Source organism: Lethenteron reissneri, chromosome 65 (assembly GCF_015708825.2).
Source record: "Lethenteron reissneri isolate LAM-NWPU_2019-01 chromosome 65, ASM1570882v1, whole genome shotgun sequence".
NCBI classification, from domain to species: Eukaryota; Metazoa; Chordata; class Hyperoartia; order Petromyzontiformes; family Petromyzontidae; genus Lethenteron; species Lethenteron reissneri.
Window position 1 is genome coordinate 11,134,817 of NC_083843.1, and position 14,625 is coordinate 11,149,441.

A 14,625-nucleotide genomic window follows, 5' to 3' on the forward strand; every position below is an offset into this window, starting at 1 on the left:
CTCTGTGTGAGTCTGTGGGTGTCTGTGGGTCTCTGTGTGTGTCTGTGGGTCTCTGTATGAGTTTGTGAGTCTGTGGGTCTCTATGTGAGTCTGTGGGTGTCTGTGGGTATCTGTGTGTGTCTGTGGGTCTCTGTATGAGTTTGTGTGTGTCTGTGGGTCTCTGTGTGAGTCTGTGGGTCTCTGTGTGAGTCTGTGGTTCTTTGTGTGAGTCTGTGGGTCTCTGTGTGTGTCTGTGGGAGCTGAGTCTGTGGGGCTCTGTGAGTCTGTGGGTCTCTGTGTAAGGCTGTGGGTCTCTGTGTGTGTCTGTGGGTCTCTGTGTAGGTCTATGGGCCTCTGCGTGAGTTTATGGGTCTCTGTGTGAGTTTGTGGGTCTCTGTGTGAGTATGTGGGTCTCTGTGTGAGTCTGTGGGTCTCTGTGTGAGTCTGTGGGTCTCTGTGTGAGTCTGTGGGTCTCTGTGTGTGTCTGTGGGTCTCTGTGTGAGTCTGTGGGTCTCTGTGTGAGTCTGTGGTTCTCTGTGTGCGTCTGTGGGCCTTTGTTTGTGTCTGTGGGTCTCTGTGTGAGTCTGTGTTTGTCTGTGGGTCTCTGTGTGAGTCTGTGGGGCTCTGGTGTGGTGAGTCTGTGGGTCTCTAGTGTTGTATGGGTCTCTGTGTGATAGTCTATGGGTCTCTGTGTGATTAGTCTTTGGGTCTCTGTGCGTGTCTGTGGACCTCTGTGAGTCTATGGGTCTCTGTGTGAGTCTGTGGGTCTCTGTGTGAGTATGTGGGTCTCTGTGTGTGTCTGTGGATCTCTGTGTGTGTCTGTGGGCCTCTGTGTGTGTCGAAGTGATGCACGTGTTGAGAGAGCGATTTCCCTGATCATGAAGTTGGCATGCACGCTGCCATTTATAGGCGGGATACAGCAGTTCGCGGTGTGTAATGTGTATTGTATAATTGTGTGTAGTGTATGGTGTGTAGTGTATAATGGTGTATATTGTAGTGTTATAGTGCAGTGTGTAGTGTGCTGTGCGTGGTGTATAGTGCAGTGTATAGTGGTGTCTTTGCTTATATAAAAAAGTCTCTTGCGAGGGATTTGGCAGCACGCCCTCAGCCCCGTGCTTGGCATAGGATATTCCTTTTTCACGTCCGTCACCTTTAAATTAGTTAAATTAGCTTTTTTTTGGCGATTATGTATTGTTACGCTATTATTTATGTTCAGTAAAACCTTGGATTGCGAGCATAATTCGTTCCGGAAACGTGTTTGTAATCCAAAGCAGAGCCGGCCCAGCCACTAAGCGACCCTTGCAATTGCAAAGGGCCCCGTGGCCAGCAGAGGGCCCCCTAGAGTCACTGCTAGCGAGTGGCTGAAAACAATCATACATCAAAGGGGCCTCCAACCAAATTTTGCTTAGGGCCCCCCAAAGGTCTAGGGCCGGCTCTGATCCAAAGCACTCGTATATCAGTTGCGATCACGTGACGCTCGGCAGACAAAGCGTATACTACACGCACTACTCGTATTGCAAGACCTCGCTCGTTAATCAAATTTAATATTTATTTTTAATTTTTGCTCGTCTTGCAAGACACTCGCAGACCAAGGTTTTACTGTATTTCCCTTCTCCCCGCGCTGGGTGACAACGCAGCCAGCTGCACTTGCGTGCAATGCCCACTAGTTTACCCCCCTAGCTACCTACACGTGCCCATCGCCCCAAGGTAAGTCGCACACTATTAAAACTATGATATGCATTTATACAAGACGTAAGTTCGCACACATTAATATTATAAGCATTTATATAATTACACTTTGCACTGCTCACATGGGTTGCCCCGAGCAACGCACACACGATCGCCACCTATTTTCAATCGCCTTACACATGCAGCACAAACACACCAAACACATTAATTCTTCACTGTGTGATGTCCTCTTCTCTCCACCCCACCCCAATGATACCCCAATGCGTTCTCAAACTACTATATTAACACATTCCTGCGGAGGGAGCTGGTAGGAACGTTGGGTTGCTCGGTCAATGGTCTGCAGGGTCAACGGCGGCGTGGTGTATTCCGCAAATATGGCCGACTGTGAGGGCGGGCACAAGCCGGCGTGAGTAGGTTAAACGTTGAGTTTTATAAGGGCACCACGGGGTAACCAGCCCCTCCCCACCCTCCCCATCCTCCCCTCCCCACCCAGCCCCACCCTCCTCTCCCCACCCAGCCCCTCCCCACCCAGCCCCTCCCCACCCAGTGCGGCATGAAAACACAGCAACAACTCAAGGAGCCCCTTTGCGATCTTGTGGTGTGCGTGGTGCGTTGCTCAGGAGATACGAACTGAAGATGCCCATCGGATCATCATCATCATCATGATAAGAAGAAGAGGGAGAAGAGGAAGTTGGTGGTTGGTGCTGGTGGTGGTCTCCGAACGGGGGAAGATGCTCATGGCGGTGCTGGCGCTGTGCTGCTGTGCCGGATTGGTGGCTGCAGTAAGAGAAGGGGGGTGGAGGGGTTGATGATCATGATGATGATGGTCACTGCTATCAGTAGGTGACATTCATCATCATCATCATGGGCGCCACGGCGGTTAGGGAAATGTTAACTCCCTCGCCTAGTGTACAGGAGGTCGTGGGTTCGATCCCGTGACCCTGACGATGCCTGCTGCTGCTGTTATATATTTGAAGTCTGCATCTCTCTCATGACCACGGTGGCTAGGAGATGTTGACTACCTCGCCTGTTGTACAGGAGGTCGTGGGTTCGAGTCTCTGACCCTGACGATGCCTACTGCTGTATATTTGGAGTCTGCATCTCTCTCTCTCTCTCCCCGTGGTAGTCACTGTGTGGATTTTAGCTAGGTAGCTTCTGAAAAAGAGATACATACCTCAGTGGAGCCTTGCACTCGGTAAGATAAAAAATAGTTTAAGTTTATAGATTTTAGTTTAGAAGTCATTGGTGGTTTCACAATCCAGTGGATATTTAAACTATAAACTAATTTTTTTTTTAGTTTACCAGATGGAAGGCTCCACTGAGCTGTGTAGTTTTTTTAAAAAATGAGAAGTGGTACCTGGCCATCACATTTAATGATAGCAGCTCAGCTAAGTGGCTGATCATAATCATCGTGTTGAAACGTATCACAGCAGCCAAACACTCTAAACGCATAGGGATACATAGAGACCCATAGAGGAACATAGAGACCCATCGAGATACATAGAGATCCATAGGGATACATAGAGACCCATAAAGATATATAGACCCATATAGATACATAGAGACCCATAGAGATGCATAGAGACCCAGAGACCCATAGAGACCCACAGAAACCCACAGGGACCCACAGATATCCAGAGACTCATCGTCGTCGTCAGTCCCTCGAGGTTTGAGGATGACGACCATCAGGTTTGGTGGTGGCTCAGGAGCCTAATTCTGGATCCACAGATCTTTGGGCATTGAGGGCACCGCGGTGATGGTCCCAGCTGGAAGTAGAATCCGCAGTGACAGGTCGGCTTCCTCTTCCTTTCTTCGTTGGCGGCGATCCGCTTCGCCATTGAGACTTTGGGTCTCCGAGTGGAGCCCGCGATCTGGTGGTGGAAGCAGCGGCGCCACCCTTAGGCGGTCGGCAGCCCGCTGCTCCTGCCAGTCTCTAGGGATGATTGTTCCGTGCTTTAGGGAGGTCGTGTCGGTATCCTTGAAATCTTTTATCAAGGTGCCTTTCCCCCCTTCCAACCCAGCTTAAATATACGCTCCAAGCGTGGTGGTGTTTCATTCACACGCTGTCTCCCCGACAGACCTGGTCTTCACCTGAGGACGGCTGCTTGCGTTGTGGCCGAAACGTCGTGAGAATTATTTTATTACGTTTTATTTTTATTATTTTATTACTTCCCTTCTACGTGACTTTACCGAAAGAACCAAGAAGATGAATCCCTGTAGTCACAAAATAAAATCCTTGAAACCGTTACCTTTGTCCTCCCCTCATCTGCTGACCATTGGAGAGCCTTCGGAGAAAATGATCTGGCTGGGTGAAGGCGCTTCTCAGTCATGCAAATGCAGTGGCTGGTTCGTCAGAGTTGTTTTTTTTTACGCGTCGCTTCAATGCCGGTGGTGTCGGCTTGGAGGAAGACACTCGCAATCGGTGCAGCGATCCTGCCACTCGATCCCCCTGCAATTGGCGAAGGCAGCGCTGATGGAAGCGCTGAAGCGCAGTGACATGGCCACCGGTAGGTTGTCCACGTTACGCCGCAGTATAGAGGAGCGTCGGGACGATGGCGGCCCTCGATAAATGATGAGCTTTTTTTCATCCTGCGGAGATCTTCGTCATTGAAGACAGCGCTGGCGCAGTTTGTAGAAGGTGGCGCTGTCACACCGGACAGCACTTGCCCCTCCTCGTCAACGGTGGACGTTCGGGAATTACTCCACGTATTGAAGTGCCTCTCCATCGACATCGATGATCCGGGGGTGAGTGGTTGTTTGGCTCATTGTTGGATGGCGGTGTGTGGAGGACCTTGGTTTTGGTGATGTTCCAGTTTAAGCCAAGTCTCCTGTATGCAGAGTTGAATACATGGAGGGTCGTCTGGATGTTCTGCGCAGAGTCAGGCACCACACAGCAGTCGTCTGCCAGGTTTGTGGGTGAGCTTCTTCTTTGCCCAAAAACGTCCGAGGTTGAAGAGCTTCCCGTCCAGACGGTTTACCGGATGCCGACACCAGATGGAAGGCCACCATGGACAAGGAGAGTGACCATGGCCATATATAGGTGGTGAATGAGGTGGGGGCGATCACACAACGCTGTCTGATGCCCCTTCAGATCTGAAAGGCATTCGTCTTATTTCCCCCACTCGGCACGGTGGTGGTCGTGTCTTCGTGCAGGAGCCGCAGGATGGTGACAAACTTCTCCGGGCATCCAAGATGGCGAAGGATACTCCAAAGGGCTTCCAGGTTGAGGGGGTCAAATGTCTTCGTTAGGTTGATGAATACCGAGGACAGTTCTTGATGCCGTTCGCAACACTTCTCTTGAATCTGTTGGTTAGCCCTGGGATGGTCGGGATCCACACCGTGCCTCTGACAGGACCTTCTCAGCAAACTGGAGATTGACCAGCATGTGGACCAGGCTCTGTCCTGCAGTGGACAAGAAGCAGATCCCCCCTGAGTTTCCACATCAAGACTTATTGAAGATTGTTACTACGGCCGCCGGGGAGGTCTTCTTCGTGCCAGATCCAGGTGGATCAGCTTGTGGAGCCTTGAAGTGAGCAGTTGGCTGCCAACTCGGAAGACTTCAGCTGGGATGCCGTCCGGACTGCGTGCTCTGTTGGACTTCGCCTCAGCTTACCGATGGTTGGTGGCTCGCCGAGGTGGTGCTCTGTGGAATGTTTCTGTAATGGCTCGGAGGGTTTCCCTGTTCGAAACTGCTCTTTACAGCATTTGATGGATCGCATGTGTATGTGTGTGTGTGTGTCTGTATCTGTGTGTGTGAGCGGTAGTGTAGCGGTTAGCGCTATTCTGCACTATGAACCGGCGACCCCGGGTTTGATTCCCGCTTTTGGCCAGCACCAGTGATGATTATCTGAATCCGTCCTGGGCCTCCCCTATGTCGACGCAGCCTCAAATGAGTACCTGGTGCGATGTGTATACATCGTCACTAGGGAGACAAAGGCGGCCGGGCGTGGTGCTGACCACCCACCCCCTAGTGTGCCGTGCCGGCCTTCATAGATGCTCGCTAACAGCACTTGCCCCAACAGTCTATTAAGGCTATACAGGGATCTTTGTCTTCATCTTTGTATATCTGTCTGTGTGTCTGAGTGTGTGTCTGAGTGTGTGTGCATCTGTTTGTGTGTGTATCTGTGTATCTGTTTGCGTGTGTTTGGGAGCGGTAGTGTAATAGCAGTTAACGCTACGCTACAAACCCTGCATCCCGAATTCGATTCCCACTCACGGCCACTAACACCAGTGGTAGCGATTATCTGAACCAGTCCTGGGCTTCCCCTAGGTCGACTCAGCCTCAAATGAGTGCCTGGTGCGATGGTGTATTTACACCACCACTGGGGGAGACAAAGGCAGCCGGGCGTGGTGCTGGCCACCCACCCCCTCTGTGTGTGCCACAGTGCCGGTAGCCTTCATAGGCGCTGCTGCTCTTTGTTACTGGCTACACGGGGGGATCTTCGTTTTTGTATTGATAATGACGACAATGATAGCAAAGTTACATATGTAAAAAAATACAAAAAACAATGTCTAATAAAATGCAACCCTTTCCTGCCACCCACAGACACCCACAGAGGATCCATGTCCTCTTGGATTCTACCACGTAGAAGAACTTTGTTGTGAGCTGTGCAAGCCAGGTAAGGGCAGAGACAAAAACGAATTCGTGCAGTCACGAGGAGTTGCCATTTTTAAATCCTTTATATTAAGTTCGCTTGCTTGCTTGCTTGCGTGCTTGCGTGCTTGCTTGCTTACGACCGTGCAAATCTTTCGGTCGTTTTTTAACCCACTTCCCGTGATCCAATCGAGCTGACATTTTGCACACAGACTCGTTGTGCGAGACAATTAATGTTCGTGAAATTTTTTTTCCAAAATTTTACAGTGTTTAGGGAAAACAAATTAAATATTTAATTACCAATTGTTTAATACTGCAGACAATCATCTGACCCATAGGTGGCAGCCATCTCAAGCCAGAGGACGAGAGGACTCTAGCCGCCACGCATATAAAGGATTTAGAGTGAAAAACTTTGTTTTTACGGGTTATACTTATTTTAGGCATGCATTTGTGGGCAACGGTGGCTAGTGAGATGTTGACCACCTCGCCTAGTGTGCAGGAGGACCTGGGTTCGATCCGTTGACCCTGATGCCTGTTGCCACCGTGGCTATGGAGATGTTGACTAGCTCGTCTGGTATACAGGAGGTCATTCGTTCGATCCCGACCCTGACGATGCCTGCTGGTGTGTATTCAGAGTCTACGTCTCTCTCTCTCTCGATATAGTCAGTTCGCGTCGAGTTCCACATGCGATTTACCAGTAACCAAATTCGTCAATAATGAGGTGGATGGCGATGATGATGATGATGTTTGTTTGTACGTTTTGCATCCCTCGTCTCTTGTAGGGCAATTCGTGCTGTTTGAATGCATGAAAAACAATGGCCCCTCGACCTGTCTGGAATGTCCTAACGGATACTACACGGCCATGGCTAACCACCTATCAGGATGTTTGAAATGCACGCCCTGTGATGAAGGTAACAACCACTTCCCTCGCGTCTTTATCAATGAGAATTGGCGTTCCTCTAAATGTCCGATTTGAATATACCGAAGCGTATACTAGTGTAGTGTGTGGTAGTGTAGTGTATAGTAGTGTGTTGTGTAGTAGTGTGTAGTAGTGTAGAGTAGTGTATACTAGTGTAGTGACTGACTCGGAGACACTGAGAATAGGAGGCACTCTGTTTATTAACACGGCCTGACACTTAACACTTCATAACTCTTCTTGGTTCTTTCGGTAAAGTCACGTAGAAGGGAAATAATAAAATAATACAAATAAAACATTATAAAATACAATTATTATGTTTTATTTGTATTATTTTATTATTTCCCTTCTACGTGACTTTAGATGAATCCCTGCAGTCACGAAAGCTTTAAATCGAAACTTCATAACTCGTCACTAAATGAACTACGGTTCCCAGTCAGAACAGTTGGTAGACTGCCTGACTGGCGACGTCGAGATGGTGAAGACGGCAGAGGTAGCAACCGGGTACCCGATACCCGTACCCTACCCGATACCCAGCTACCCGTACCCGGCCGTGACCTTTCCCGTAGATCCCTCTCTGGTCTATCACCTGGCTTGCTGTCAGTCAGGGCTGCTGTGAGCTTCAGATCCCCTTCCCCGCCAGCAGCCAGCACGATGCTGCTACGTGGCTGATTCTATGTCACTACACTCGTGTAGTGTGTAGTCGTGTGTCGTAGTGTAGTGTGTAGTAGTGCATAGTAGTGTAGTATATAGTAGTGTGGTGTGTAGTGGTGTATAGTATATACTAGTGTAGTGTATAGTATATACTAGTGTAGTGTATAGTGGAGTGTATAGTGTACTATACTAGTACACCACACTGGTATGTTGGAGAGCCAAGCCACAACATTCACAATCTGAGTACGACGTTTCGCCAGTAATTACAACTAGCTTCATCAGGCGACAGACAGATTTGTGGAGAAGTCCACCTGTTTCGCTCCTTATATAGAGGCGTAGTTTTGATGAACTGCGTGTGATATTACCTGCCAGATGTTACCTCCGCCTGGTATGCAGGAGGTCGTGGGTTCGATCCCGTCATCCTGACGATGCCTGCTGCTGTATATTTTTAATATGCGTCTCACCGTGGTGGTCACCATGTGGATTTTTCTCCGTTTTTCCCGCCCGTGTCTGCCCGCACAGACGAGGACGTTGACCAGCCTTGCACCGGGAGCTCCGACACGCTGTGCCGATGTAAAGCCGGTTTCCAGAGAGCAGATGATGGGTTATGCAGTTCAACAGGTAGGCTTTAACAACCAATATCATTCCCATTAGAGGTTTGTTGGGTTAGATTGCATAAATATATAAATGTGTCATTAAACCCGCCACCACCCGACACAGCAAATTAGTAAAGTTTTTCACGTAAACAGAACGTGCCAATTCGTTACTAGTACAGCACTAGTGTATAGTGTAGTGTATAGTGTAGTGTATAGTAGTGTATAGTGTAGTGTATAGTGTAGTGTATAGTGTAGTGTACTAGCACAGCACACCGGTTTGTTGTAGAGCAAGGCCACTTCACTCAAGAAGGGCTCACAAGTGACGTCATCACATCTACCCCTCTATTTAAGGAACGAAACATGAGGATTGCTCCTCAAATTTGACTGTCGCCTGATGAAGCTGGTTGTAATTACTAGAAAAACGTTGTACTCAGATCAACATCAATTGAGTGTCCTTGTTGGCAAGCATGTTCGTTCTGCAACTGCCACACCAGGTTTGTTTGTGATTATTTAATATTTCTCTGGTGTTCCTTTAGTCTTACGCTAATGTTACGTCCCGTCTGTCCAATATGGCATCTGCCAAATGAGCAATTAATCCGATACACACCTTCTGCTGATAACTTAGGCAATTCATCTTTAGGCAATTCATATTTAGATACAAGTTTTTTTATTTTGTGTACCATGCCAAATCTTACTCTGATTTTATTTTTTTTCTCCAAAATGCTAGCTAGTCTGTCAGTTACTCCCACGATATATGGTATTTTTATTGTTTCATAACATGATCACTTTCAGCATTATTGCTGTTCGATCTTGGTTTGGCATTCAATGCTCTGTTCATTTGAGCATTATTGTAGCCATTTAATCGTAGATATTTTTTTACAAGTTTAATCTCTCTCCTCAGACTTTCACCATCTGACACTGTTTTAGCCCCATGTATGAGTATCTTTATGAGAGAGGATTTCTGTACAGGGTGATTATGCGAATCTGCATTCAGATAGGCATCAGTATGCGTTTCCTTTCAGTAAACGCTGTGTGTTGTTTTACAATTTAGCCCGAGTCCGAGCAAAATATCCAGGAATTGGCGTGTGTTATTCACCTCCAATTCCATGGTAACTGGATGGCCGGGTTTTGTGAATTCAGATGATTTATAAATTCACTAAATGTATCTTTACCATGTGGCCAGACAACCAGTGTCATCCACATATCTAAACCAAAAATTTGGTTTTTTCATTATCATACAAACCATAATCATATAAACCATCATCTTATTAACTATCATCATCGTATTAACCATTATCATCATATAAAGCATCATCATATATACCACCATCATCATTATCATATAAACAAAGATGGTCACCGCATCATTGCACAGCGCTTTCAGATGCTATATATACTACACTATACACTACTCTATACACTACACTATACACTGCTCTATACACTATACTACTATACACTACAATACACTAGTATAATTTTTTTCCACCATTTGTTTTTCATATCTTGGCAGTTCTCCCCCTATATTTTTCACCTGAGGACGATTGCTTGTGTTGCGATCGAAACGTCGTGATATATTATTTTTTCTACCTACGTGACTTTACCGAAAAAACAAAAGAGTATAATACACTAGTATATACACTTCACACTACACTACTATATACTCCACTCTACGCTACTCTACACTACACACTACACTACTATACAGTATATTCTACACAACTACACTACACTCTACAGTACACTCTACACTACTACACACTATGCTACTGTATACTACACTATTATCTCCTATGCTATATTATACACTACACTATACACTACTATAAACTACACTACTATACAGTACACTAGTCTATACTACCATAACATACACTACTTTACACTACTAGCTTGTTATCGCGTCCAAAGACGGGGTGTATATTGCAGTAAATGTGAAATATTCAATAGAAAAATTGTTCAGCTCATGATTATTAATGAGGGGGGTTGCCCCATGTGGAGTGACGTCACCCGCTAATGGTTATTGTGGAGGGGTGCAGCATGTGGAGTGCGTGACCTTGTGCGTTACTGTAAATTTCCACGCGGGCATGAATATTAATGAGGGGGGGGGGGCTCTTTTTTTGGTGTGACATCACACACGTCACACCACATCCGGTCCGAAATAGCCACCCCGTGTGAGCTAGCGTTAGCTAGCCCGGAGAAGATACCTCACTAGGGTAGCTGGTGAAGGGGCAGTTATATACCCCTTAGTGTTTGAGGGCTTATTGTGAAATAAACGTGTTGCCTCCAAAGAAGTGGTTCGTGTGAACCACTACATTATTATCAGAGCGTGTTTGCATGTTTTTCAACAAGTTTGTGTGGTTAATGGAGATTTCATGCCTCGCAAAAAATAGATCTATTTGGTAGTTTGAACATCCTAACACCATCATGAGACCTCCCTTGCCAGTGTAATGTGAGGCTATATCCGGCTCACTGACGTATCACAACTCGTCATGATGATTGGCTCTGCCGGTCCTGGTTTACAGCCAATGGGGGGAAGCCTAGGGGCGTGGCCCTGACGTGATGGAAAGGTGACAGCTGTAAGGATTGGTTCTGCTGGCTTTGGCCACAGCCAATGGGGGGAGGAGTCAGGGGCGTGGTCCCGGGAGCTTACGAGGGAGCCTGGAATATTCCATGCAGGCTAACGAGGATTGGCGGAAACGTACCACGTGACCTGGGTATTAAATAGGGGTAGAGACGAGCGACACGGGGGTCAGAACGGGAACGAACGGAGGAAGGGGGCCACGCGGGAGCGGGGCTCCGGGTTGCCACGTGGCAGTGCGTCTCTCTATCTGTCCCTCTCACGCTGCCTGTCAACAGCGTGGAGGAAAGCTGTAATACAAGTTGAATAAAAGACGGATTCCAGACGTCGCCTCAACGAGCTTTATTACACCAGTATCAAAATATAAGAATAGGTTCAACCATTTCTGGAAATAAAACAGTAGGTGTTATAATGTTAAAACACCAAACAGAAACCTTTTGCAAGGAATTGTGTCTGTACTCATCACACATACCAATAGTGGACATGCAAACAAAAACATGCTCTGGTTATATATGGCAGTCTTTCACAAGCGTAGAGAAGGGAGGGCATGACTGTGGCCAAGAAGACCCGAAGCTTCGTTAGGAGCAACAGACCAGGTAACTTCCACACAGCAGCGTTACGCATCCGATGAAAGGATAATGCCGCCTGACTGATTCAGAGTGAGACCTCTGCTGTGTAAACAGGAGCTGGTCATAAGCACACCGCCCAGGTATGGGAATCTTTTCACCAGAGGTGGGACAAAGTCATTGTTATGCAAGTCCAAGTCGAGTCTGAAGTCATCAAATTCATGACTCGAGTCCAAGTCACATGACTCGAGTCCACACCTCAGAGGTGGGACAAAGTCATTGTTATGCAAGTCCAAGTCGAGTCTGAAGTCATCAAATTCATGACTCGAGTCTGACTCGAGTCCAAGTCACATGACTCGAGTCCACACCTCAGAGGTGGGACAAAGTCATTGTTATGCAAGTCCAAGTCGAGTCTGAAGTCATCAAATTCATGACTCGAGTCTGACTCGAGTCCAAGTCACATGACTCGAGTCCACACCTCAGAGGTGGGACAAAGTCATTGTTATGCAAGTCCAAGTCGAGTCTGAAGTCATCAAATTCATGACTCGAGTCTGACTCGAGTCCAAGTCACATGACTCGAGTCCACACCTCTGCTTTTCACTCTCTCCACAACTGCTTCATCACACAAAATACCCATACTTAGTTTTGGTGGGGCTGATGGTAAGACCCCACCTCTTAGTGGCATACTCCAGTTTCAACAGCAGCACTTCCAACTCCTTCTTTGAGTGAGCAGCAATCATCAGATCATCAACATACATAGACACATACACAGGCATACACATAGACACATACAGAGACACAGAGAGACAGTGACACACACAGACACACACATAATCCTGTGTGCGTCTCTTTTTTAAACAGGAGGAGGCAAGACAGCGGGCATTGTGGTGTCCGTGGTTCTGCTGCTTATGCTTGTCGCTGCTGCTGCTGCTGCGTTCATTTACAAGATGAAGGGTGGAAGATTTCCATGCGGTAAAGTAGCGACCATTTTTACTTCTCGCGTTGAACCTGTGAACTCGAATCTTTATTTATTTATTTATTCACTGGAGGCGGAGGAAATCCCAAGATCCGTGAGGCTCTTCATTGACTCATGTCCAGTTTGTGCACGGCGTCAGAAAGTTGAGAATCAGAATATTGATTTATATGCTGGAAGAGAAAATCACGAGAGCTATGAAGCTTTTTATTCACTCATGGTCCAGTAAGGGGGCATGAGGTCATAAAGTTCAGAATCAGGTTTATTTATTTATATTTTTATACTGGAGGAAATCTGATGCTCTATGAAGCTCTTCTGTTCCCACAGATGGCGCTAGTAGGTTTTTCACCGGACCAGGTAAAAGCGTGACAGAATGTGACCACCACTGGACTTGGCTGCTGCTGCTATAATTGTCTCCACGACGGTGGATCAGCCCACGTGGTTGATCTGCTATAATTTATGTTGGCCAGGATGCTTCTGAAAAAAATAGCTTAGAAGCGTCTCTGTCTCACGTGGTAGTCGCGTGGAATTTTTCTCTCCACATTTAGAATCAACATCAAGCATTTAAGAGTATTGGGCTTCTGATATACATATCTAGGCGATGATGATGATGGTAATGAGCTACTTTGTTATGCCACTATCATTTGTTATAAGCCAGGTCGCTTGTAAAAAAAATAGTTCATTTCCTCAGTGGGGCTTTGTCTGGTAGGATGGGTGCATGGTTTGGTGTTGTATATTTGTCTTTGTTTGGGTGATTTGTTTACCTGTCCTGTACTTTGTACTCCTATCGTGTTTTTAGACAGTTTGTTGTTGTAACGTTCTGACCACGTGACCCCCTACCTTGACCATCTGTGATCAAAGAGCTTTATAGCTCATCGGATTCCTCCTGCGGTATGTGTAATGGGTTCCGGAGACACTTGTAGAGGTAACTTCTTTATTACGATACAACACTCCAACAGTCCTGATATTCTGTTACAGACTAGGGACACAGCTTACTCCTAGCGTACCTGACTATGGCTACGCTCTCGGGTCCTCTGGCTACAATTACCCTAGGGGAGGCTACCTGACCCGACCCAGCCAAGGTGCGGGTCTGGACTCTGGCTTCCTCGGAACTCGCCCTCACAAGGGCGTAGAGCCGGGAGTCCCAGAGTCCCACCACTGGCCCGCACAGCGTCCCGGCCCTTACAAGGACAAGCAGGATGAGGGGGTCCAGGGTCCTAAGCCTTGGGTCTTGAGCTGCGACTGGCCCCGATCGGCCGGGGAGCGATACTTTTATCCCCCTTGCCCATCGAGGGGTGGGGCTGTGTGTGCTCCCAGATACCCCACAGAGCACACACAGCCCCCCGTTGGTGGCGCCAAGGGGCTTAGCTGTCTGGGTTGCCTGGGATCCTAGAGCCTGGCGCCGAGGGCTTATCTGTCTAGGATCCTAGAGCCCCCAGCAGCCCCTCCCCTCTTGGGCTGGCACAGCGGCCCCTCCCCTGGGGGTCCGAGGTACCTGCAGATGGGCCCTGTCCACCACTGCTGGTCAGTGTGGCCCATCTACGGCACTACACATGCAATGCAATATTCTGAATCTCGTGATTATTTTTCACTTAAACTTTGCAGATTCAATCGAAGTAAAATTAATCAAAGACAACCGTGCGGAGATCATCCGCCTTGTCTGCGACGATCCGGGCAGCTTGCTGGACGAGGTGGAATCGTTGGGATACAAAAATGTGTACAGCAGAGTCATTGCTCAGAAAAAGGTAACTTGCTATTCAATACGACGTAGGTTGTGCAGTGTGTAGTGTATAGTAGTGTATAGTGGTGTATAGTAGTGTATAGTGGTGTATAGTGGTGTAGTATATAGTAGTGTAGTCTGTACTGTACAGTAGTGTATAGTGGTGTATAGTAGTGTATAGTGGTGTATAGTAGTGTATAGTAGTGTATAGTGGTGTATAGTAGTGTATAGTGGTGTATAGTAGTGTAGTATATAGTAGTGTAGTCTGTACTGTACAGTAGTGTATAGTGGTGTATAGTAGTGTAGTGCATAGTGGTGTATAGTAGTGTAGTGTATAGTGGTGTATAGTGGTGTAGT

General features: G+C 47.4%; 1 protein-coding gene across 3 annotated transcripts in view; it reads left to right on the forward strand.

Moving 5' to 3' along the window:
- LOC133359534 (uncharacterized) overlaps positions 1 to 14,625 on the forward strand; it is a 159,405-nt gene that overhangs the window by 122,868 nt on the left and 21,912 nt on the right. For 2 of the 3 annotated variants that reach the window (XM_061577960.1, XM_061577962.1), the window contains exons 2-7: positions 2,289 to 2,450; positions 6,215 to 6,287; positions 7,045 to 7,173; positions 8,355 to 8,453; positions 12,437 to 12,547; positions 14,154 to 14,293. The exons of the other annotated variant lie outside the window; for it this stretch is intronic. In XM_061577960.1, coding sequence (XP_061433944.1) covers positions 2,289 to 2,450; positions 6,215 to 6,287; positions 7,045 to 7,173; positions 8,355 to 8,453; positions 12,437 to 12,547; positions 14,154 to 14,293 — 714 coding nt within the window. The remainder of the gene's footprint in view (positions 1 to 2,288; positions 2,451 to 6,214; positions 6,288 to 7,044; positions 7,174 to 8,354; positions 8,454 to 12,436; positions 12,548 to 14,153; positions 14,294 to 14,625) is intronic. 3 annotated transcript variants of the gene reach the window in all.